At 43.0% G+C, this 26,150-nt stretch overlaps 1 protein-coding gene across 14 annotated transcripts in view; it reads right to left on the bottom strand.

Moving 5' to 3' along the window:
- Positions 1-10,931, bottom strand: part of LRCH3 (leucine rich repeats and calponin homology domain containing 3) — a 35,797-nt gene extending 24,866 nt beyond the window's left edge. For 12 of the 14 annotated variants that reach the window (XM_010716784.1, XM_019619070.1, XM_031555048.1 and 9 more), the window contains exons 1-9: positions 10,835-10,931; positions 9,792-9,936; positions 8,722-8,848; positions 8,286-8,391; positions 7,977-8,113; positions 6,900-7,009; positions 4,054-4,147; positions 3,813-3,933; positions 1,411-1,559 (exon numbers count right to left, since the gene is read on the bottom strand). In XM_010716784.1, the coding sequence (XP_010715086.1) occupies positions 1,411-1,559; positions 3,813-3,933; positions 4,054-4,147; positions 6,900-7,009; positions 7,977-8,113; positions 8,286-8,391; positions 8,722-8,848; positions 9,792-9,936; positions 10,835-10,916 (1,071 nt within the window). In that variant the 5' untranslated portion in view covers positions 10,917-10,931. The remainder of the gene's footprint in view (positions 1-1,410; positions 1,560-3,812; positions 3,934-4,053; positions 4,148-6,899; positions 7,010-7,976; positions 8,114-8,285; positions 8,392-8,721; positions 8,849-9,791; positions 9,937-10,834) is intronic. The other 2 variants (XM_031555046.1, XM_031555047.1) reach the window with 1 other exon arrangement.
- Between the last annotated feature and the right edge of the window lie 15,219 nt (positions 10,932-26,150).

Genomic DNA, 26,150 nt, shown 5'->3' with positions numbered 1-26,150 from the left:
CCCCCCCAAAGTATCTTTCTGCTTCAAAACACGCAAAGATCTGAAATGACACGTGAACTGCAGCATAACAGGTACTGTTTAAGCATTTCAGCCACCACCAAAGATTTGCTCAGACAAGTTGCTTATGCAGCATATATAATGATCTGCTGAACTGTGAAGCTGTGCATGCAGGCACTACTTAAAGACTCACAGAATGTAAAAAGAAACGCGATGGGGCTAAAAACCCACTGCTAGGGTTTGACTTCTGAGAGACTCTGCCACGTCTGCCATCCAAAAATACACAGCGTTCGCAGCAGAGGCTGCTGCAGTTGGAACAGAGATGTTTTCCAATTTTGTCCAGTTCTGCATCTGCATGATGTGGGTAAATAGGTGCACATATTGTGACTCTCAGGAATTAGATGGTGGTTATGGAGATTTCTGAAATGCAGCATTGCAGTGCAAGTATTACATACCAGCTTGAACAGAAAGATACTTCAGAACAAAAATGAAAAAGATACTGTTTAGACTTGCTGGGAGGAAAGAACAAAGAGACTTTTTTTTGTGTGTGTGTTTATGTATGTGTGTGTGAAGTGTCTGTGAGAGGAGAAAACAGTCCAGAGCTACTCATGCCTGTACCAGATATTTGCAAAAAGCTGGCTGGAAAGCCGTCTAGCCCATCTCAATACTTTTATCCACTGCTCTTTTAACTCCATGTTCTCAGTCAGCAAAAGCAGCTGCACGCCAGATTGATCTCAAAGTACAACGTTTCCTGTTCAGATTCGTATCCAAATCTGTAACCTGTGGTGACACCTCAGAGCCCTGCTCAAAACTGAAAGAGACAGAAACTGTTTGCAGAATATAGTGGGCTTTCTGAAAAGTCTGAGTACTGAAGTTAGTCTAAACATAAAACGTATGCTCGTGGCAGTGAGTTTCCTTGTAACCAACAAGAACAGCCAAATTAATGGAGCTGCAAAATTCACATAGTAAGTCTTTAAGCTGGCAATGAGCATTTTTTCCCTTAAAAAAGCCATTTATTCATTGAGTAATTCATCAGGTAAACATGAAAATCTTAGGTATCACCAGTTATCACTCAGAAGCATTAACTTCTGTGCTTTCTGATGACAATACTCCTCTGGAAAACCATTCACTTCACACAAACCTAAAGCACAAGGCTTGCAAAAACCCACAATGCAGCGGACGTGTGGCTGCTTTAGACTCATCCCACAGCTCCCAAAGGACACTCAGGAGCAGCTTAACACTTCAGTCCTGACCCTCCACAAAGCTCGACAGACCCCTCAGATCAGACCAGACCATACTAATGTCTTCTTTTATTTTTTCCCCTCCATAAGCAAACCTGTGAGGACAAGAAGCATTAATACAAACACAAAGGCTTTCCTGTGGATGTGAATTTAATTAAAGTAAAAGCACCACCTCATTAGAGATTCGCCGCTGGTCAATATATGCCATGAATTGTGAGCTGAGGCTGTCTGAGTCCACGCACTTGGGTTGCCTCACCTCTTCCTCCTCCTCTTCCGTGGCACAGCTATCAATATAGTCGATCTGATCGAGATCGTGTTCCACTTGACATACACACACAAAGGAAACACCCATCATTAGACGACCAACAGAAGGAGAAAATAAACAACACAAAAACAGTGCCAGGAACTGAGGTCCTACTGGCTTCCTTCCCTCTGGAAAGCTCAGCCTCAAAGGTGTTGGATCCTGCCTGCTAATGTTTGTTTAACATCAGATTTTGAGGTAACGATAAAATCCATGGTTTTCAGAAAGCAATGAGGAACATACAAAACGTAGCTCTGAACTGTTGGCTGCGGATACTTCAGCAATAACCAAAAATCAATATCATAACTGTCTCAATGCTGGAAAGCGTCTATCAGCTAACAGATTGTGCAGTTATCTGTGTACATGCTGAATTTATCTCGTTTCTAACTCATCTCCTTCAGACAAATTAGGATGGTTATGACATAGCTCTCCTGTTTTTACTACTACAACAGGACAGAGGAGCATGATCAAGTTATCTGGACACAGATGCAATGGTTACAAAAAGCGTAAGTGGAAATAATGGAACATGTTACAGAAAGCAAGAAAACCCTCGAAAACAACATAAAATATCACAGAAGTCTTATTTTATGTACACAGAATGTGCATTTTGCCCAGGAATTCTGAGAGTCGTGACACTGAGTAAACTAGCTTAGTGAAAAACCCAGTGCTGTGGATGCAGGGAAAGCACGAGCTCCTTTTCTGAGTACTAAAGCTTTCCTGACCTTGAAACTCTCCCCAGACTTGCTATAGACTCTCTTACAGACATTCTTTTCCTACTCCTCCGCCTCTTTCCTGCTTGCCTACAACAGACCTCTCTTTGCCTCACCACACAATCTAGCAACTGTTACTGCCAAAGCCACCTCCTCTGCTACTACACCCATCCAGAACAGCATTCCTATATATTTTGGCTTCATTTTATCTCCATCTCAGTTTCAAATTCTAAAAAACTGAACAACAAGAACAACAACAACATCGACCATCACCACCACCAAACAAAAAACCACACCGCACTCAAAGATACCCAACAAAAGCCACACCACGTACAGCACAACCACCTTCTTTCCAGCCTTGCTTATTAAACATTAATAATAATATTACAGTAGAAGGTGAAATACATCAGCAACAGTGTTAGAAGCAAAAAACTAACAGGGATCTCCTGGGTCACTGGCAGTCATATGCCGGGACTTGCACTGACTGTGCTCCACTTTAAAGACTAATGAGGAATTTTGAAATGCCTGGTGTACAAAACCCAAAGAGCAAAATAAAGTTAAGTCTCAGAGGTGCAGCTGGCAGCACTACCTGTTATGAAGGCTGCCCACAGCTTCCCTTAACATCATGTTTTCAATTCTTCTAACTTGGCCAGAATTTCACTGTAAAGAGTAAGACTAATAAAACAAGATGGCAAAAGCTGAATATGGAGAGGAGGAAGGAAGAGAACAGGAGATGGATGAGGAAGATGGAAGTTGTTGGGAAGGTTACTCAGATAGGGTGCATGAGCTGGAACCCTTAGGAGAAATGGAAAACAGCAGAAGAAAATTTAATCAGTAGACGTGGTAGTGAGTGAAAAGAAGAAGGAATGACTGAAAAACACAGAAGTGAAAGAATGCTAAAACTAATCATGGTAACAAAAAGAGGACTGAATTTTAAGCCAGCGGTAGCAGATTACTGCAAGTTAAAATGGATAAAGACTGTGGAGATCAAGAAACATGGGAAGCACTGTCATCCATAGAACAAATGAAAAAGTGCCATTTTAAGACCGCGGGGCAACAAATTGAGGTCTAAAAACACAATCATGTTATAAGTACCTGCACCTCTAAGCTGCTCACATGTTTGGATTAAGACTTGAGATTCTTGAGCAAGGCACATCCACTGCTGGATTCCTGCTTTGTCAGGAACTCCCTGACAAAACTGCTCATCCTGTTGCGAAAGCAGTGGACACACAGCACAGACCATTCACTGCTGCTGTAATTTCTCCAAGTAGCTCAAGCAGCAAAACATTATGAGCTGAAATTCAAGATTCCAAAACACTATTCAAAGTACTCAAGTGACCTCACACAATTGTGGCATATATGCAGAAGCTGACATAACATCTCCCTGAAAATCCTAATTTTCATGCTGTCTGATTTTGCTTTTACATAAAATACTGCTTACACAACAGTCTTTCTGAATCTTACTCTGTTCTTTGTCTTTGGACATCCTATTGCTCATAGCAAATATTCTAAAACTCTAATAATGACAACAATAAATACTGTTAGCCAAAGATCACCATTTACCTCCACCATTGGTTACGACTGTGCTCCCTCGGTTTTCTTGATACTGATTTTCTCTTCGCACTCTCTGCTCTTTAGTGATTTCTGCCACACGTAAAGGGAGGTCTGAGAACTCATCTGTTGGCTTCAGAAAACAATGAAGAAACATTTTACGTTACCTACTGAATGTGCTTCCAGATGTACACTTAGCAGTTTTCTTTCTCATACAATATGGCACTTAACAAAAATGATTTTCAATACTTACTTCATTCCCCGACCATCTTTTGTCTCCACTGTCAACACTATTGAAGCCAGAATCAAGTGCTCCATATGGACGACTGGAATAAAGTTCCTCATGGCTGTCAAACACAATGTTTTAGATACAGTAATATAAACACCACTGAAAATTTGTCAGCTATTACAGCTACTAAAAGCAGAATAGGCTACCAAGCACAGTGTTAGCATACTGGAAAGCATCACACTGCATTTGCCACGCAGAACAAGAAGGATGTGTTTCTAACTTGAAATATTCCTCTCAATCAACCGTCCACCTGCGCATCTCACACCTTTAACAGATAACCTGATCCAAAAGTACTTACCTATCCTTCAAACATGACCTAACAGAAATGGTAACAAAGAAATCAGAACTGTTATTTCACTGCTTAGTAAGTCGAGCTTTCATTTTTCATCACTGGTATGTTTTGGTTGAGAAACATTTCTGTTTTCTTCCTACATTTTTCCACAAATCAGCATAAAAGCATCTATTACTAAAAATACACGAATATGAGGATAAATTTATTCTACACAAACATATGCAGAATACACTACCCAACTGTCTTCTGCATCGTAATTATCTTGCTCAGAAGCTGCATAGTAAGCAGGACATTTCAAATACTCCATAACATAATAAATATAGAAGTACAGTTTTCCTCTGTGGAGCCTGACTGCCACTGACACGTCTGGATGAGGGCATCAGACATGTGCCTGTATGACAATACGTACAGCCAAAGGGCCACGCAGTTCTCAAAAGCTGAGGCTCAGAAATGCCAGAATTCAGCAGCACAGCCATCACAGATGTCAGGCCTGGCAACTGCCGCAGATTGCTGTAGCAGAGAGACAATGGGACTTGTCTGCCCCGCTGCAGATGGCATTTCACAATGGCCCAACTGTCCTACTGGCACTCGCAGCCCCAGGGAGAACTGCAGCAGTAATTACTACACAATACACATGGAAGAACGAACTTGGGGAAGCTAATTGCTTCACCCATCATGACCAAATTGTAGGCCATCTTCCTGATGTTACTGCTCTCAGGTTGCTGCTCCCTTAAAATCTCTCTTTCAGGAATCACTTACTTTTAAATGATTCTTGTTGCTGTTATTTAGGCAGCAGCATATGCATGCATGGGATTTCTACAGCTTTGCTGCCCTTTTTTATATTCCTACCCTGCGCTGGCTGTGTTTTCAAACAAAGTAACAGGAGGAATGAAGAGCTACAGATGAGAAATATGAGGCTATATATCTTCTGTGCATCTGCAGATGGACACCAAAAGACAGGCTCTGAGACCTTCTCGGTGTTTGAGTTATACCAAAGAAGGCCCACTTCTACAGCTGGTATCTGAGCAGAAAGCTCAGATGCACAATGAAGCCTTAGCAAAAAAATAAGGGAGGAAAAAAATAATTCCTGTTTGGGGTGGGAAGAAGACAAGATAAAATTGCCCACTGCAATTAATTTGAGACACTGGCAGCAGAACAATGCTTTTATGCTAGCAGTTCAGAACATAAACAACAGATAAAAAATATTGCTTCATTGAGGGGGAAGAAAAAAATCTGTTTGCCATATATTTCCATTTTGAGGGCACTGGTATTCTCAGAACCTTCTGGGAACCCTGACCTAATGTGAACTACTACACAGAACTGAAGAGCATCAAAACAGCTACTTGGTTACATCTCACACATGGAAAAGCCCTTTGATACATATTTTCGTCTTTTTGTATAGTCAGAATTCCAAGCTATGATTAACATGCATTAATCCTTGTGTCAGAAAAGCAGTTAATGAAAACTGTAGTAGTAATCCGTAGTTACGGACAGCAGGCTCATTTGTTTTGGAATTTCTCTTTAAAAAATAAAATACGTCAGAGAGTGATCACAACAGTTTATCTTTCAGAGCCTCCTCTTGTCAGGAATAGGACAGTACTGCATACAGTACTAACAGCTTATCTTCTAGGAAAGTGAGTAACACTCATAAAATACTCAAGCTGACCTCACACAGAAGAGTAAGTTAAGGTGCTCAGTGCTGCTGAAATCACTGTCAGTCCCTCATGCAAACCCTGCTTCAGAAATCTGACTCATGATTTATTGTGAGGCCCTCTGGTTTGTTTTATTGCTGCTAAGAGAGCAGTACATCCTTTAGCAACTTACTTCTCCACACATTATTACTATTTTCCAAGGTGACTGAGGTAATTCTTACACATATTTAGTCTCATACTTCACTGACTTCCTTTCTTTTGCTTCATGTAACAGAAATAAATCTTAACTCTTGCTTTTCTCCAGACATCTTCAAACTCAGCAGCTGATACAGCTGACTGTTCCAATATTTGTGTTACAATACTCAGCAATACTGCCAAGTGAAAGCTTGCCAAGAATAACAGTTTGCTAATGGGGTGGAGATCAGCATTTACACCTGCAGCTCGAGCACAGCGGTTATAAAGTTCCGTACAAGGGTTACAAATCACATTGGGGTACACTTCAGTGAGCATTAGAAAATATTGAGATTTTATAAAGTGAACACCTGTCAGCATGCCCCCTGCACTATGAAGATGCCAACATGTTCCTTTTACTGTACATTACTTCTAACATTGCCTTTCAGATGTTATTTCCAAGGTTGTCTTCCAAACTATTCTTTGCTTCTTATAAAGCAGTACCTTGCTAGAATATACCATGATATAACACAGCTGATGGTCTTCAAACACACCCAGCAATGAGCATGCCAAAGAACAATCGTTCTTGGATCTACTTTCTCTTTTTTTTTTTTTTTTTCTTTTTAATTCAGAAGGCTAACAAAGCTTTTCTGAAGAGCATCAAAAACTGAGAACTTGGATGGTGCAGAACTTACCAAGATCCAAATCCCATGGGTCTCCTATCATAATCAGGCAAATCCGGAGCTATCTTGCATGCTTCTATGTTGAGATATTTAAATATGTGAATTTTGCCTTTTATGCATATCTACAAAATAAGAAAAGAGAAGTAAGTATAATTTTATAACGCATTTTCAAAATAATCAACAGAGCTTTAATCTGCAGTGAAGAATAACAAATGAGCACATTCATGCCAACCAATGCATCTTTTCTTCTAACCTTGCTGCATTTTACTGAAACAGTGTCATCACATGCCTGTGAGACAAATGGAAGCTCTCTTCCAAGTACATCTGGTCTGCATGCAACTCTGTCAGCTGGATGCTAAAATCTCAGCATGCAAATAAGATACAAGCATGTACAACTACTAGAATTTATAACCTTGGCATAAGAACAGATGCATCCCACCCATGCCCAGCTTTGAATGGCAGTGGCAGACTGCCAAAGCAAGCTCAAATGTGATGTGAATGAAGCCAGCCACAGCTTCTTTGCTTTCTAAAGGGAGGCAAAAACCTGAGGCAAAACCTTATGGAGATGACAGGTTTCAGCAAGTGCTGCTCTTGATTCAGAAGCAGCAGCTTACAGTAGAACCTGTAATTCTCAACGGATTATACATTAAAAAAGGAATTAGTCACTAACCATATTGCAGTCTCTAGTTCAAAGGCCAATTGGAGCACTTCTGCTAAGTGAATCAGCACACAGCAGTGCTGAGACCTCAGCCAACACTTTGACATTTGAGCGGCACAAAACCAGCTTTGCCTAACAGAGCTTCCTCTCTCCTATGCCCTTCCTAAAACTACAGCCATCTGAAATCTCCTGCTAATATTAGCACAGTGCTAACAGGGGAATTTTTCATATAATGCCACAGGTGAGACTAACGGGATAAATAAAAGAAAAATGGATTTTTTTCAAGCCGTGCTGAATATTTAACACTTTCAGAAAATGCCAGTTATTTAAAGTTCTCTTGTTCCTAAGTAAAGGTTCTAATACAATCCCTCAGCTTTTTGTTCCACCCTTTTTAATTAAACTAGGCATGTGAACTCCCAACCGCAGTTTACCTGTGCAGGGGGTGACTGGAGAGGGTTGTTCTCTAACATGATGGTTTGCAGATGTCTGAGGTTCCTATAACAAACTGGGATCGTTGTTATTTTATTGCAGGAGAAATCTAATCGAATCAAAGGCAACTCAGCGAGCTCTGGAAGAAGAAAATAAGTATTTAATTTAGATTTAAAAGTATATAAAATTCCACGTATCTATTTTACGAATAATTAAACGTAACTGCTGTTGGTTCTCACAGCAATAAAAAGGCATTAAAAATAAAGAAGGGCTTCAAGTTCAGCTGCTACAACCAACAGACTTAATCTCACCTTCAGGTAAACGCACCAAATGATTCCTTCTGACATTTAGGTCCCGTAAGGATTCCAAACTGCCGATCTGCGGAGGTATGGTCTGTATTTCGTTACAGCTCACATCCTACATAGCACGAGCAAAGAGTGAGTGCCCTCCACACTGACACAGAGGGAGATGCTATGACAGATTCAAATCCTTTTTAGGCCAAAAGCAGATTTAAGTTGCTAGTGCACGCAAGTGACTGGTTTACCATCACAAAGCTCTTAGCAGAATGAGAGACAGAATATTCATCATGCACGTCCCCAGAGAGCATCTTAATTACTGAGCAGTTTTTATCAGATTATCTGAAGCACATCTGAACCTCTTAAACACATCAAATTAAATTGATTTAATTAACTTAATTAAATCCCTTAAGATTAAGTAGTGATAGTTAAAAAATAACTGTATACTCACGAGCTCTGTCAGCTGTCTGAGCTGCCCAATTTCTTCAGGTATTGAAACCAGCTTATTATTACTTGCTATCAGAACCTTTAGTGGTAGACTACAGAGGTGTACTGGCAACGTTGAAAGCTGGTTTCGACTTTTCAGACAGAAAGAAAATCAGATCATCAGAAGTGTCATGAGAAGTCACCTCTCATCTTAACACACAAAAAGCACACGCTATTTTGTTCATCAACTCAGTTTCTGTATAATTACTGTAAAATTAGTTCCACAAAGTCTTTACAGTTTCTTGAAGCAGCATTGCTTTATCTAGCTGTGTCTGAGCATGCTCTGAATATCAAGTACCAAGCACATCTTGATGCTCTGAACTCAGTGCTGGGGAACGTGACATTTCTGGGACCTTTCGGGCACTGCTGAAAACTCGCCACCCAAAAGCCAGCGAAGAGGCAGCGCTGCAGGTGAGCGCATACAAAATGCCACAGAGGAAGTCACTAGCTACTCAATTAGAAATATACTTGAAATATTCAGTAAGTCATGTGGATCGAGAATCTCGGTATGATGAATTTGGCTGCTCCAAAATCCAGTCTGTACCTTTCACGACAGACTACTATTAAAGCGAATAGGAGGTCATATGACGAGACTGTGACCTCAGATGAGAATCACGCAGGATAAGAATGGATTATAAAAGGAAAACGACTCTCCTTCAAAACAAAACACAGCAAAGAGCTATTATATTCCATCAGCACTCAGGTGCCCAGATCTGAATTTCATGGACCATCCAACAACAATACCCTCTTTCATGGGAAATACAGGCATACTAACCGAAAACTACTGGAACTTTCTCTGTGAGTATCTTACATTGGAATTAGCTTCCTTCCTCATACTTCACTTCTACAAGTTGCAGCTTAATCCTTATGTTCCCCAACCCATCCAAGTGGGCGAGACTGGTTCAGGCTGCTTTGTTTCAAATACATACAATACAACAATGAGATGATGACACAGTGTCTATTATTCATGGAAGCACTCGAATTTAAAAACCTAGACTACTGATGCTGAAGCAAAATTTTTAAGGCAATCATTACCTGATATTTAGAAACGTTAAAGACTGTAAGTTCAAAACAGCCTCTGGGATGTATCGAATGCAGTTCTGGTACAAATTAAGGCTCTCGAGGGAGACGAAGTGACATGCTTCTGCTGGAAGCTCTGACAGTCTGTTCCGTGACAAATCTGAAGGGGAAGAAAAGAAGACCCTTTCTGAGAAGCTATCTTCAACTTCCTGAGGGCAAGTATTATCTGCATATTCTCCATCGCATCGTGGCAAGCACTGGACAGGATTCCATTCTGCCATCCTGCCTGCAAAATTTTCAAGATTATGAAGTGATTCTCATTTCACAAGGGAAATAAATCAACATATTTCAAAATCTGATAGTGACAATGAGAGGCAGATGCAACATTCCTTTCATAGCCATGCTTTCACATCCCAAACTGCATGAAGCTTAAGGGAGCTAGTTTAGAATGCCCAGAGCCCAGCTTCAGATCTCTGTTCCACGATCATCCTCACATTATGGATTTACAGATTTTTTTTTTTTTTCTAATCACTGATATAGAGTGAGTGCTGCCGTAATGAAAAAAATTTTTTTTTTTAAACAAACCAAAATGAAATGAGGTTTCAACCAACGACCACAAGTACTCTCCTCCCAGCCTCCTTTCATGTGCTCTGTTGCACAGAAATCTCAGTTTCTAATCTCTAGTCTCAAATACACAGCACAGTGTGCATAGTGCACGTTTCCATGTAGCACCTACACACACTCTCTGTACCACAGAGGGCATTCCCTGCTTTGCACAGATCCCATCTGAACCCTGCCATCCAACCATGCAGTGCAAGGATTTCAATCCCCAGCCTTTCCTGGCTGCAGAGAAATGCTCACAGCAAGCAGCAAGATTTGCTATTTCTTCGTGATCCAACATTTCCCGCTGGGCAGGAGACAAACTTTAATCAAAACTACCACCAAATGTGGTAGCTTTCTGGCAGAGGAGGCACAAAGAAAAGCATTGCACTGTTTTGGAAAAGGTTTAAGCATAAACAGGATAAATCTCTGTTGCTTTTTCTTTCACTTTATCATACCAAAGAATGTTTGAGACCGAGTGTTTACATGCTGGTCTGTTGTCTGGACTCCCATAGCATGCGAGCGCTGGACACTGACCATGATTCAGTATTTCTTGAGAAACGACTCTCCGCAAAATCAGACACCAAAGCCATCAGCAGCAATGACCGAGCTCTGCCAGCCTCCCCTCAGAGCTGAGTTTTGAGGCAGCAATGCATTCACTCAAATCGGGTCTGACCTATTACAAGTTTGGCTGGTAACTCTGCAGCACTTTTACTCACAACCACACTCACAACACCACCACCTCACACAGAGAAACCACGTTTTCTTGGGCTCAAATGTGGAGATAAGAGGGAGATCCACCAGGAAAATATCTGCTCTGTTTCCCAACCCCAAACCTCCAACAAGAGCACAGCCCTCCAAGGCCGGCCTCCCGAGGACTGGGGACGTTTGTCTTTGGTCAATGGCTGTGGGGCCCTCTCCCACTGCAGAAAGCAGCAAGCAATGGGACCAGAATCGAGTTGGGAAAAGCAGTCATTGCACTAAGTCACTCCACTCTGTTCTCTTTCTCACTGTCTTCCTAAAAATACCCGAGTGAAAGGAACAGCTCTAACAAAAGCAGGAGAGAAGTGGAAAAGAATCCCAGCAGCCCGGTGGTGCCGTACACCTGCATACAGCAGCACTTGCTGCTTTTCCAAAGCAGAAAGTGGAAGTGAGGTAAATCAAAAGCATCTGGTTTAATTGTACAAACCCTCGTTACCTGACAGAGCATGAAATGCACACAGCAAGCATGATAATTTTCCCCCTTCAAAAGCACAACTGCTAAATTTTACTAGGACTAAAAATATGAGTGAAATACAGATAACTGTAACTTGAACTAGAAGTGATTCATTTGTGTTCAGCTTTCATGGGTTAAAGCAACCATTAACAGAAATCTGCTTTAAAAAAAAAAAAAAAGAAGAAAAGAAAAAGGCTCTCCTAGCCTGCTAAAAATGGATGTGTTTCCTTGAAGGCAAGATCATGAGGAATTTTGGCAAAGGGAAAGCATTCTTTGGAACGAAGCTCTTAGTGAGAGACGAGAAAGAAGACTGTGCCATAGCAGCAGCTGGGGATGGTGGGCCCTGTGCTGAGCCCAGCTGCAGGTGTGTGGCAGCAGTGATGGACGCAGTGGGGCTGGTGGCTGCCGCCCCATGTGAGCCCAGCTGAGATGGCTTCTGCTGGAGGGCAAGAACATTCCTCTTTTCCCTGACACCACCAAGCATGTGTTTTAACTTAGAAGTACTCTCATGGTTTTCCTTTAAACTAGAAGAATGCAAGTTTTATTAGCCTACAGAGAAAATATATTTCAATATAAATAATTACAGCGGCCAACCAATGACTGGGATTGACAGCCAGAAAAAAGGTGGAATCAACCACCTGAGGAGGACAAAGGATGGCTGTTCAAGAGCAACGTTCACAACCTGGGATCCCCATCAGCAGGGATGTTTCTTTACATACACAAACTCCACGGTCTCCCAGCAATAACAAGAAGGCTGTTCCCACAGCAGCTTCAAACAAAGCAATGAAGCAGTTGATGTAATCTGACAGATACGGAAAGCAGCCCACTCGACCAGCTCCTTTATAACTGCAGCTCCCTGCAAATTGACTGTTTGTTATGGGCATCTTTAGATAATGTCACTAAGCAGAAATCTGGAGAGACTTCGTGACTTCCTCTGACAGCTCAGTTATGACATTTAGAACCAACACTACCAGAACCATTATTTGTATTTTTGTGTTCAAAGCACACTGTTATCCAAACATTAACTTTGCTTTTTGGTGCTCGCCATTCAATCTATTAACCAAATAAACACATGCATGTCGATCCTATTTTCATGGATTGATGTTCCACCTCCAGAACTTCTCAGAACTTGAAAGGAAAACCCAGGAGCAGTAATTGAAACCCTACTGATTTAAAGGGAAAATACACATAAAATGACTTAAAAGTAAATGAATGAAATGAAAGCACAGCCTCAAACAGATGAGCTACTGGTGTTATTACACCAGTAATAACCATTACTGTAATAGACCATTTTCTTGCGCAAGGAGACTAAAAAACACCATAAGAATACCTCTCAGACACAGTTCTGAGACTTCGTCTCTCCACTCACTGCCTGGGAATATTTTCCTTTTCAAGCATTGACAACACTGGAATCCTCAGAGATTCGCTGCACACTCGGCGGATTTCCTGCCACAGGGGTGATTTTACCTCTTCCTGCTGTGATGCAACACCACTGCTTTCATCACATTAATTTCAAACAAACCTCAGAAATGTCATCTCATGACTTTACCATCTACCTGCTAATCCTGCCAAACCCCAACTCTTCCCAACTGTTTTCCTATGCATCTTAAGATATGCCTCTTGTGTTAAGTCAGGGCAAAAGAAGGTGCCACTTACTGAACTGAGATGAGGCTGCTCCATCTGCGTTGTCAGTGCAATAGCACCACTGTCCAGGCACAACAAAGAGTGTTCTCACCCTTGTTATTTTTCTAGTCCTATGATGAAATACAGTCCCCAACTTCTAGCATCAATTTCCAACATAAAATAAATGCTGGAAACTGCAAAACACCACCAGAACGCAGTTGTCTGTGTGTGATTACTGGCAAACAGACACAAGTGAGAGGCTCTAATCCCTACAGGGAGCTGAAACTTCCCAATATCAACACACTTCGGCTGCTTCTCCTCTAGCTGTGGCTCTGCAGCAGGCCAATCAGTAGCCTAGACAAACCAAACTGATGTCAGCCTTATTTATTTCTGCTTCAACGCACACTGTGGCTTCGCAATCAGCCAATCTAACCCAGCAGTGTGACAGAAGGGAAGCATTCCTCATTGGCCATGCCTTATCATCCCTCTGCTGTGCCAGCGCTGCTGATGGTACAACCACACAGCCAGTTGGGTCTCATTACTGCGAGCAAATCCTGTGAAAAAAACCAAAGCCACAAATAGACTCAGCCCTTCTGAGGCACGATCTGATTCACGGTGCTGCTGTGTGAGCTCTAACACATCAATACCAGGGAGATGATGAGGCTACGTGTACAGGGAAGAGAGGGACCACGACTGGAGGCAGCCCCATGATCAGACCAGCTGGCTTACAGTAACCACAGATCTGCACTTTTTTGCTTCTTCACTACACGAGATACTAACAAACTTGAGCTTCAGAGTAACCAGGACAGGGCAGCGTCCAGGGATCCATTCCCAAGGTTTCTCCTTATTATACGTACTTGTTGACATTGCATAGTATTTTAAGGAAGGCACGTGGTGGAGCAAATTGAGAACTTCAGGAATGAGATGCCACACCGCTTCTCAGATGAGTAGGGAGAAGAATTTGGAGACTTTAGATGAGAACCATGCTGAAGGAAGTCAGATGAGCCAGCAGCTGGGCCTTATGACCGGTCAGCAGACAGGAGGACAGAGTACAGGCAGAACACAAACTGTGACTGTACGTGCTGCTACAGCACTGATGGTGTGGGCAAAATGGAACTGTATATCCATGCTTGAAAATAAGGATTAATTCTAACCCCCCCCATGCAGTTGGATGTTTATAAAGCTTTTACATACACTCCACTTACAACACATTTTTACTACCCTCCACTCCCTTGTGATCTTCTATCTTCCAGTAACTTCACTCAATTTCCTCACTAATTCAGACAGCCAACAGAACAGTCATGCTTCTGTTTTACACAGCCCTAAAATATCAAGTCAAACAAACAAATATAAGTGAAAGTAGCAATGCAGTGTTGCAAGATAGCTAACACTGAGGAAATGAACCAGGATCTCCAGGTCACCAAATCCTGTTAAATTGAGGAAGTTCTGTTCATTGCTAGCTAGCTGCATTGCAGATTCTTCTTTTTGCATAACATATATATACACTATTTATTTGCAGGAAAAGCAGCCTTTGGACTATGCCTACAAAGCTGGTAAGGCAGCACACACTCCCTCACTGATAAACCCGGATCAAAGGAGGCTCATTTGGCTCGACTCAAACCTACTCCCCATTGACTTTGTCTAAAAGAAAGAAAGAAAAGCCACCTGCGTGGCCAACCTTTCATGCTATTCTAACCAGAAGAGTACAAAATGGTATCTGAAAGCCTTGGAAATGCTCGCTCTGGGGTCCACTTATACCGGTGTTAAACTATCACTTCTTTTGGACACTCCCCACTGCGCTGTAAGCTACTGATTCTGCAATGCTTGCATGAGCATTTCCCAATCCACACCGTGCAAGAAAACAGTCAAGTTAGTTCAGACTATTTTTATGCTGCTTAAACTGTTCTCGTAAATGTCGCCTGAAGCTGACTTGGGAGGATCTATCTGAACTCTGCATCTCCAGCAGAACCATGAGGTCAGCAGCTCTTATCTGCGCACTGCCAAGCAAGCAGGAGCCCTGCCTTTGTGACAAAGCTTGGAAGGTGGAACAAAGAAGGTGACTTTGGGAAAAAGAAGTGTTTACAGAAATTATCTAAGCAGACATGACTTGGAATCAGATCAAAGTTCTCATTACTTACACATTCTATTTTCCTTCATTAGGCAACCATCAGGAGTAAAAAGCCTTCACTAAAAAAGGAGACTAAGCTCACGTTGCAAACGCTTTGCTGCAATACCACCTACTTACAGATACTGCATGCTTCAGATTTGCAGATTCAGGCCCTCAACCCAGCACACACAGCATGAAACGCAGCTTTCCTTCTCTACTTCCTCCCTGTACTTTCCTTAATTTAAGAAATCTGTTTGTTTGTTTTTAATTGCTACTGTCCTTGTATCTCAGTAAGCTGTATTGGGAGCATACTCCAAATAGAGGACAGAACCACCTGCAGAACAGGTGGCTAAGATAGTCCTGCAATAGGAAGACTTTTGCTTCTTGCCAGAGAAAAGGCTTTGCCTTCTCTATAGCAACTTTTCATTTCCTTACTTCTGTAAGTCTAAAGAAACACATTTTTTCATGGTCCACAGACGTGTCAGTAAACACGCAGAGGGCTTCTAGGTCTTCATGCACATCATCATCTCCTTCTGTTTCACTTCTCCCCCTTTTCCATTTATTCCATGCAGCATGCAGTCTGCGCATATGGCACTGCACACACAAGCTGTTGTTTAAAATAGAAAAGATTCCTGCCAAGAAACTATACTACACATACAGCTTTACCAGGGAAAAGAAGGACACAACCAACATATGCTAAATATTAGCTCCATGATTAGACTGTGGTATCTAGCATGGTATCTAGAGTCTATTGCATAAAATCCACAGACAACACTCAGTTATTTGGAGACAGGAGCAAGGGGGCAAAGCATGTGGATAAAGCAAACCCACAGATTAATACACGTCATAAAGCAGATGATATAAAATATGTAAAGGCCCCGCTGACAGGAGAGCATCAGACCCTGCTATGCAGTGCTGACCCAGCCCAGCCCTAAGGCAGTGCTGGTGGACCTGGGGGTCCTGCAGCCAGCTGCAGCACAACAGTGCATCTCAGATCACTCTGCATGTTCCCCTTACATTACAACTGATTGGTAGGAATGCACTACCTTACCTCATTTCCCCTCCCCTCCCCCCCGCTGCAGACAATGTAAATCGAATGATATATCAAAGTCAGCAATAGGTGGATAATGCACAACGAAAGAAGTTTTAGCTACAAATGCATTTATGCATTCTGTGGAGAATTAGAAACAATCCAGTTCAAACCTGAACTGAAAACTCATAGGTCTTAAAAAAAACAAGAGAGTAATTTCCCATTAAAAGGCCAATTATTTTCAGAGAAAGCCAAGCATTTCTATAAAACGTTATGCCTGTTGTTATGCATTTCTGCAAAGCTCTTTATAGAGTGCCTCCATGTTTATGGTATTTAGCTGCAGCTCCATCACACTAAGCTGTAAGGTCACCAAACACGCCTTCCACCACTGCAGACACTGATCTGCCTTCAGCAGGATGGTATTTCATTGAGGAGGAAAGTCAATAAAGCCCTAACAGTCAAAAGTCCTGTGTTCTTTTAATGACTCCTTGAGGCCATCTCTCATGCTGACATCATTCCTAACAAAAAAAGCCTGTTATGCTTTACACAAGCAGTGCTGCAATGTTCAATAGGACAATTATAGCCAGAATTCCTGAAAAGGAGCTGGAGACTTACCAAGTCATCTGCATGATACGAGCCATCTCCGAGTCAAGAAATTAAACAAGGGTATAGGATACGTGTGGAAAGTATCCTGTATCGGAGAGAGCAGCCAAATGGGGGGATAAATGACAGCCATTGTCAAAACATACGTTCACGATATAAAATATATTTTGAATCTGGAAGCCATAAAAGTCGCCTTCAGTTGAAAACACATCACAGAGGCATTAGTAAAGATCAAAGATCACAGAATTGGTGGTCACCGTTTCATACACCACTATCTGAAAGGCCAAACATGCTGAACAAAAGCAGCAAGGCAATCAAAACGAACGTTACCATCTCACATTAATATTTTGAATCAACTTGTGCATGACTTTTCCCCAAAAAATTAAACCTCATGAATCTCTCGCAGCAGAGATGACCAAGCAGTCTGATTACAACTGAAAATAAGTTTTTCAAAATGAAACCCCAACCAATCCCAGCTTAACAGCCCACTTCTTTCCTATGAGTCAGCCATGCAAATTACTCTCAAGCTGCAGCAGTCACTGCTGTTTTTGGCTGGTCCACATGGAAGGGGTGCCTCCCTCTGAAAGGCTGCAGACAGCTCTGTACGTGTGACAGCTGCACCTACAGCAGCTCAGTACTGAAGGGGGAGGAAGAGAACGAAAGCTTCATGTTGAAAACTCTTGGTAAAGCCTGAGCACAGCGCACAGCAACAAGAGTTCCACTTGCAGAGAGCACCGCTGCTGCATTTCATAAGGAGGACTCTAACATTCTGACTTTTATAGCTCAGCCTATGCACAAAGATGTGAGGGAAAAAAAGAAAGCATTCGTTCACAAATGTAAGAAACCCAACAGCAGCCAGGGGAGGTGTGAAGCACGTAACCCATCTTTCCCCACCCCCAACCCACTTACAGCATCTCTAGGTCCAAAAGGAATACCCAACTAAACAAATCAACCCAAAAATAAAGGAATTTTAAAGCAAACAGCACGTAGAAGCTTTGAAAATAGAGCTAGAGTGTAAGACACACAGTCCATGTGCACAGCAAGAAGAATGCCAATGAATCACATGGGACATATTTTCACTAATTGGCCACACCATGCAATTGGTTTTTTAATTTAAGAAAATACATGATAAAAACAGCACATTAAGTGATTAATTTAGCTTCAGTATAAATGTGGAAGTGATCAGCAACAAGAAAGCTACGTGGGTAGGAAAATGTGAGTCAAGCAGGGAACGTGAAGTTTATACACAAATGGTGCTGAGGTGTTAACAACCATGGTGGCCTTACAACAGCGGAACTCGTCCTACCCTGAAAACAATACTCATCTCTTGGTGCTCAACTATAAGGTCACAGAGTATCCCAAGACTGCATTTCTGTGTTTCTACTCCTGTGCTTCTAACAGAAGTTAAGCAAAACTCACCAGACTGCAAGAGAAACTTGTGAAGGGCACGGCCATAAAATTCGTTGGGAAATAACACCATTTTAGTTCACAGTGTGTATCACCTGATAATATCTGATGTTCCTCACAAACAATAAGTTCTCCATCCCTATGAAACTGCAGCGACAGCCAAAGAAGAAATACCACATAAGAGAAACAAGGAGCACAGAAACACAATGCCATTTGCATTTTGAACTCCATTCATCTTCTCATCTCTGATGAGACTGCATGTCAGAGGTAGGCCGACTGCTCCGTGAACTGAGGTCTCTTATTCTCTGCTTGTGAAGTAGGGTGTTTTCAGCTTTAAAACTGTCAGCATGCCCAGTTCCTCCTGTGTGCTGCTTATCCCTGCACAACATGTGATGTTAGGAGATTACATCATTTAGTCATGCTGTTTCAAATCAAGTTGCATGGAAAGAAAAGACAGCAGCATATAAAACACTTTCAAACAAGTTAATGCTCGTGCACCATCACACTGGAAATGAAACAAAACCCAAGTCCCACACATAAGATAGGTGGCTTACCATTTCTACTTTTCCTCTCTGCTCATGGGGCACAAACTGTGTTCTCTCACTTGAAAACGACGTGGCTGCCTGTGAAGTTCTGCTGCACAGCTCCATGCACACCTCACACAGCCCAGCACAGCGTGCACTGCACAAACGGTGCAGGAAAAGCAAGGTGCAAAGAAATGGGAGACGTGGTGACAGAAGGGCCATTCTATGATTACGGTCAAAAACAGCGTTGAAATATAACAGCCAAAAATAAGAAGCATCATCTATTTGACACATTAATACATTTTCTTCCAATATGATTACAACATAGACCAAACTGCCTCTACTTGAGAAACACAAAAGTATAAACTGCTTCTCCATGTGTGCAGTAGTAGTTGGCCAGGCCAAGCTACAGAGCCTCTGCTTCATGCACTGCATCGCATCAGTGCCCTGCAAGAGCAATGAGCAGCTCTCATGATTCCAGTCAGCCTTTTGGGTTTATTTGCTCCTGTAATCCCCGAGCTCCTGAGCAGTTGTCAGGTATCAGATGCGCTGCTGGTTACTAGTGAGAAAGCTCCAGAGACATGTGTTGTGGTCACTCATCAGAAAAGGAAATCCCACCCCCATGACTGAGGAGACAATGCCTCGTTAAATTTATACCAGAATCTGCACGAACAGCTTGCAATGAGTGCTTCTAAAAAGTCCCTGCATTTCCATCTATTGCATATTCAGTGTGGTCAAAACTTGAAAAGAACTGCATCACATTGAAAGGATGCAGTCAGATTGAGAAATACAACCCCAGAACCACAGAATGGTTTGGATGAGACCTCAAAGCCCACCCAGCCCTACTCCCTGCCCTTGGCTGGCTGTGCCACCATCTAAGGCTGCCCAGGGCTGTCCAACAGGCCTTGGTGCTTCCAGGGATGGGGCACCCACAGCTCTGGGCAGCAGTGCCACCACCTCACTGCTCTCTGAGTAAACAATTTCCTCCTATCACCTAACCTAAATCTCCTCTCTCGCAGTTTAAAGATGTTACCCCTTGCCCTATCACTGCACTCCCTGCTGAAGAGCCCCTCCTCACCTTTCCTGTGGGGTCCTTCAAGTACTGAAACCTCCTGCAGCATTCCCTTCCTCAGCCTGAGCACACCAACTTGCTCAGCCTGTCCCCATAGGAGAGGTGCTCCTGCCCTACGAGCATCCCCATGGCCTCCCTTGGACTCACTCCAGCAGCTCCACGTCCTTCTGAACAAATTAAAAGAGGAACTTTTAATTTAAGCACATATTTGTAAAAACAAAGGCGGCAGATGCTTAAAGGATTACATCCGTCACATAACTCACATCCAAATAATGTGCACTAGAAGCACATGGAAGAAGTACCACTTCCAGTGCACCTTATCTCACCCAAGTGCTACCTACACACTAATTATTCAATAACAGGGAAAAGAGTAAAATAGTATTTTCAAGGAGAACAGTGACTACAGGACAGACCGAACAGTATCAGCTCATGTGAATGAGTGGAAAAAAAGCATTCTCCATGAAAAACATCCTCCAGCATCCGCAGAAAAGCAGGCAGTACGTAATCACCAGTGAAGTCTGGGGAAAGCTTCTGGGCTTTTCTTCATACCGCATAACTTTTAATGGCAATTATAACAATGTCCCGACACAGGCATCACTAAATGATGTGCATTTGCACAACAGCAGTCATAAAATATAAGATGCTTGCCTATTCTGCAACACATTTATAGCTCAAACAATCAGCCTGCTGCTTTAGCAGAGATGGCTCCCAAACATCTTTTCTTTTTTTTTTCTCCCCTACTAAGCAAAAATCCACCTGCCCTTTGGCAAGGTAGAAGAATAAAGGCGAGTAGCAGATATTTTATGGCCCATAACCACATTCAGTTATTGCCCTTTACAAAAACATTTATTCCATAGCTGAGCTAGGAGTCAATGCAGTGACAAGCACATAATTGTACTGCCATTATTGTGCTCAATGACTCTTTTACTCCTGCAGAACAGCGTGTATGACACCAACCCAGTGGCCAATAGAAGCCTTGGGCTGTGTGACTGAACAGAGAGGTAAATTACAAGGCCATAAATAATAGTAATCATGAATTAAGCAGGTTTAAATTACTACTTGTCTCATCAGCAGCCTAAAATTAATGGTCTCATTGGATATAAAAGGAATTTTCTACTAAACGTTAAAGAAATAGATTACTCATCTTTACCACAGTAACAGCCTGGATAAGAAGAATGTAGATGGCAACGCGTGAGCCATTTGAGATAGGTTAAAAAGGAAAGAAAAAGAGGCTCTGAGGCAGAAGCTGGGCTGAAGCAGATGAAAAAACATGAAAAGGGGACAGAAGAGACAATGGCACACTACTGGGGACAGGCCACAAACACAAGGAGGAAGCCAGCCTGCCCCAGCTACAGAGATCACATGGAACAGCAGTGTTTGAGACCTTTTCAGCAGTAGGGAGCACCAGCCAGAGCCCAAAGCAACAGTAACACATTCCTATATTCACAGCTGAGTTTCATGAATACCCAGAATAAAGAGAGTAAAATCCACACCGTTTTTGAGCAGCGGGGAAAACAACAGATGCTCATTCAATCCTACAGGTCTCCACAAAGAGCAGGCTTTGCTATGTTCCAAGGGTCAACACCTGGGCTGCACTGCAAGAGGGATTTGCTGGGTGTATCCTCATGCTGGAGTGCCTCGCCTACATATAGAGAGCTCTGCGACTGCACTGCTCCGAGTTTCAAATCAATGACATTACCAGCTGGCAAAGAACAAAGGCTCTCCTCACTCCAAAGAGCCTCCTGCACTCTGTCAGTAAGAGGTTTACAGCACAGGGTTGGAGCCGTGTGATGCAGAGGGGGAGGTCAGCCCAGGGCTTCAGCTGTGCGCACCGCTGCTGTTCTGCCTGGACACCACTGGAAACCACACCATTCATCAGGAAAGAGAGAAGAGCCCTTGAATTGAGTTAGAGCCTTTTCCTTAGCTGCTGTGCGATGTTGTTTTGAACACGTGCCATATAATTTGTGCTGTTTGTTATAACTAATTCTTTACTGCCGGTTCTTATACTTGAGAAACTAATTACGCCTCATATAGCCTTTCCGCCCTGCCTGCTGATGGCAATGCAGCAAGCAGCCCCAGGGCCTGTCCAACTGCACAGCAGCTGAACTCCTACCTGTCCTTCATGCGATTGCAGAACTCGATACATCCACCTCTCATAGAATGCCCTGGGTTGAAAAGGACCACAAAGATCGTCTGGTTTCAACCCCCCTGCTATGTACAGGGCTGCCAACCACCTGCCCAGGCTGCCCAGAGCCACATCCAGCCTGGCCTTGAATGCCTGCAGGGATGGGGCATCCACAACATCCTTGGGCAACCTGTTCCAGTGCCTCACCACCCTCTGAGGGTGGAGAACTTCCTCTTAAAAGAGAGGAAGTTTTTCACACAGAGCCTCTCACCCCTCTCCTCTCCACTTCTTACACAGCTACAGTTGTAATCAAAAATAATTAAGACGTTGCACGCAGATTAGTGCTTATTAAAAAAAAAGATCTGATTAAGATTGAGGTGGGGAAGTGGAAGACTATGGAGAAGTAACTAAAGACACATGTAATTCTGAGCACCACTTAGAAGGGTTTACTGGTAGTAAAAGTTGGACTGTAGGATTCCTTTATTTTTATTTTTCTAAATCAACTCAGGAAAATAAGGGTGTTCCAAATGTAACGTATTACTTTTAATGCAACAAGTCTTGGAAACTACAAGCTCAGACTCCACTTTCCCAGCTTCTGTAAAGCACAAAGCAAAAAGACCACCTGAGCACCAAGAAGCTGTGAGCAGCACTGCAAGCCTCAGCCTCCATCGAAACCCAACACAAAGCATTCAACAAGCACAGCCAGCTTCTCTCTACATTTAGAAGGTAACAAAAAAAGCAAGACCTGGATGAGATACAGTGTACTTCTCAACCCGTTCTGTGTTCATCGAGTAATTGCAACTGAACTTCTGGCAGGAACGAGGATACCAGAGAGACCTCTTAGTGCAGAATGCTCATACGGTCACTGTAATCTTTCTAAATAAGTGCACGCAAGCAGCGAGCACACAGAAATTTTACTGAGAGTACATTCAGCTTCTACTGTTTCTGTGCAGAGCTGCTGTAAAGGGAACCACAGACACCTTAATGGCAAATTCATTCAACAGGCAGCAGTAGGCAGTTTTTCTCTTCCTTTCCAGAGCCCTTTTTCACTATTAGCGTCTTCCAGAAGCAAGACATAGTGCACAGCACATAATTATCTTACTAGCCCATTGCCACGCCATTTTTTTATATCACATAAACCCACACATCCATATTTTCTCCTTAAAAAATGGAGACGGCGAGTGGTTTAGGTAATTACAGCTGTCACGGTGGGTCTGACAAATCGTTCCTCTGTTCAATATATGCTTCAGGCCACTGGGAAGGCTGTCAAACAATGACATCAGAGTCTGCATTACAACTGGCAAAACGCAACTCCGTTTCCTTTCAAATTTAACTCGGATGGTTTACAGCCATTTCTTTTCCTATTCCATGGTTGAAAACGAGAGTGGAATGAACAAATGGGTCATAATTCAATCCAGATAAAATGGGGATGGATAGCGGCTGTTAAATGAAGGAGCTTGAACCAAAGAGACACACATCCTTGCCTTGCTAACCAAGTTTACTCATTATTCATCATCAGTGATATTTGTAATCTTGAGTCATTTCCTAAACCCCCGAGCTGCAAGGGATGAGCACAAGGAACAGCTGCCTGCCCTCTCTCAGTGCCCAGGTTACCATCACCACGGCTCCCTGGGCACGAGCCATCCTCACAGACAGCTGCATCACACACAGCACGAGCCGCCCTCCTGCTCACCCACCGCAGCTCTCACACATGGACCACCTCCAGCGTGATTTTAAGCTGCTTTTTCTCTCTTCTAATCCTTACCTCTTACGTGATCTTAACTCCAGCTAGAGTACGAAACAGCCAGGAACCCAGCGTTAACTCCACTGCCTGTCCTGAGCAGTGGTTCCAAATGCATGGGGCTTCGGCAGCCGGAAGGCAGCAGCACCCAGAGGCAGCTGAGGCTGTGATATTTCCAGTAAAAAGTTCTGTGATTGAGGCCAGTGATTGCATGAGGAACCTGGTTTTCCCACTGACAAATAACAGATCTTCTGTTTATTCCCTTACTGCAGCCAGGTGATGAGGAGGAGGAGCTGCATGCAATTTATCCTGAAAACTGTATAGAAACACCATGTAGGAAAAAGCTCAAGTACTTATTCCTAGTATGCATCAGAAATAAACACGTGCTTTTTATAACTGGTCTTTTTTACAGTTTGACAAAAAAACAAAACCAGTAATTGCTTTCAGGACACTTGTTGAGCACAGCCCTCCTTCCAGGACTCCCTTTTCAGTGTTTTGGATTCCCAGCTACTAATGATCTCAATGCAGTCCAGAGGCACCTGAAAGCAGGTAAAACAAAGAAGGGGGGGGAATTATACAAGCTGCTTAAATAAAGTTACACAAATTGGGGTTCGGTGGAGTAAATACCTCTGGAATCCCCACACATGTGAAACTATTTATTCTGTTAGTAAATAGAATTAGGAAATGAGTTTATGCAACAAGCAGCTACTGCAGCCTGAGCACTGCAGATAGCACAACCATCAACTCCTGACCTAAGAAGGATCCCACACCTTTCACAAAGACTTCCCATTTCAAAATGCACTTTTCTGGGGCTGATATCTGATTGTGTCCTCACATCACCGACCTCAAAACCTACACTGGGCACCCAGCTAACCCTGCTCCTCCTGCTGACCGCCTCAGTGGCTCAGCTGTGCCAACACCTCCTTCCAGGCAAGCCTGTTGGTTCTGCTAAGGCTTGGGGCTATGTTGGGTGCCACTTTTAGCAGCGTAGTTACGTTAAGGAGGGATGCGATTCGCTGCCACATCTTGAAGATGGAGGCAACAACAACATGCAATTATTTCTGTTACTGTAAGAATAGCAATGAGGTGTACCAGTATGACGTGATTCATGCCAGAGAAGCGTCTATTCTGGCACATAAAATGGATTAAGATTTGAATATATATTCTTTCACCTTTATTTTTACAGCTTTGAAGCAACTGCATTGATTTTTTGGGAAACATCAAATTGCTTCAAGTCTTTGCAGCACAGCGTGCAAGAAGGCAGCGAGTCTCCAGTCTACGCTCCACTGAGTTATTCTAGGTGTTTATTACACCTAACACACATCTATGCTTGTTACAGAGTTATTTGTGGCTACTACCACGTAGCTGCAAGTTTCACAACACAAAGAAATCAACACTGAGAAAGGTGTGGACTAAACCTGTACCTGAGCTGACAACTGAGGATCAGAAACACCTGTGTGGAATTTATTCCCTGGCTCAGCCTTCTCCAAAGCAAAAAAGTCATTGAATAAACAGCACTAACAAAAAAAAAAAAAAGGTACACAATGAAGTTGCCTACAGTGGTGTTAAAAGCTGACAATTCAAAGAGGATGTCCCCCCTCACTTAACAAGCTTTCCTTCTTATAACTTAGGAGCAGTTCTTGCTCTTGGTAAGGCTCATTGTGATAATAAGCACACAAAAGTGTACGGCATGCATTGCTGCTTATTAGAATTTAATGCTTCTTGAACAACGACAATGCAAATGTTCATCACAATAGATGGGAACCTCGGTGGAAACAAGAATTCCCACAAATTGTTTAAGAGTACAGTAAGTGAATGGCATTATAAACAAAAAGCCCCAATCTCCCACCAACCTATGGAGCATTCACTGCAGATTAACCCACTGTGCCTCCATCGTGGAGCCACACTTGTGGAGAACCCTTCAAGCAGACAAACAGCAGTTCATACCCCAACAAGGAGCTTTGTGTTAGAGACAGTCAAGTCAAACTCACCACGTTTGTCTCGAGGAGCTACAAACTCAAACCAAGAGCTGCAGAGCAGCAGCAGGTGCCCACAGCTCTGCCTTCAGCACACCTGACAGCCGGCAGGGCAGGGCAAGGACAGGAGTGCGTACAGGTACGCGCACACACACAGATGTCTGCACACACGTACACCAAAACAAGAAGTTGGCTGGCAAAAACCACATCCGCGAGCAGAAGGCGCCGCAAAAAGCCTCTGTAAAACTCATCCTCGGTAACACCGAACCGGAGGCAGAACGGCCGGCCTCACGGAGGGATCCCCCGCCCCGCTGCCGGCAGACCCCAACCCGCCCCGGCGGAGCGCCGAG

This window comes from Meleagris gallopavo, chromosome 11 (assembly GCF_000146605.3).
Source record: "Meleagris gallopavo isolate NT-WF06-2002-E0010 breed Aviagen turkey brand Nicholas breeding stock chromosome 11, Turkey_5.1, whole genome shotgun sequence".
In the NCBI taxonomy this organism is placed as follows: domain Eukaryota; kingdom Metazoa; phylum Chordata; class Aves; order Galliformes; family Phasianidae; genus Meleagris; species Meleagris gallopavo.
The sequence above is the reverse complement of the archived record's forward strand: the minus strand, read 5'-3'. Positions and strand labels throughout refer to the sequence as shown.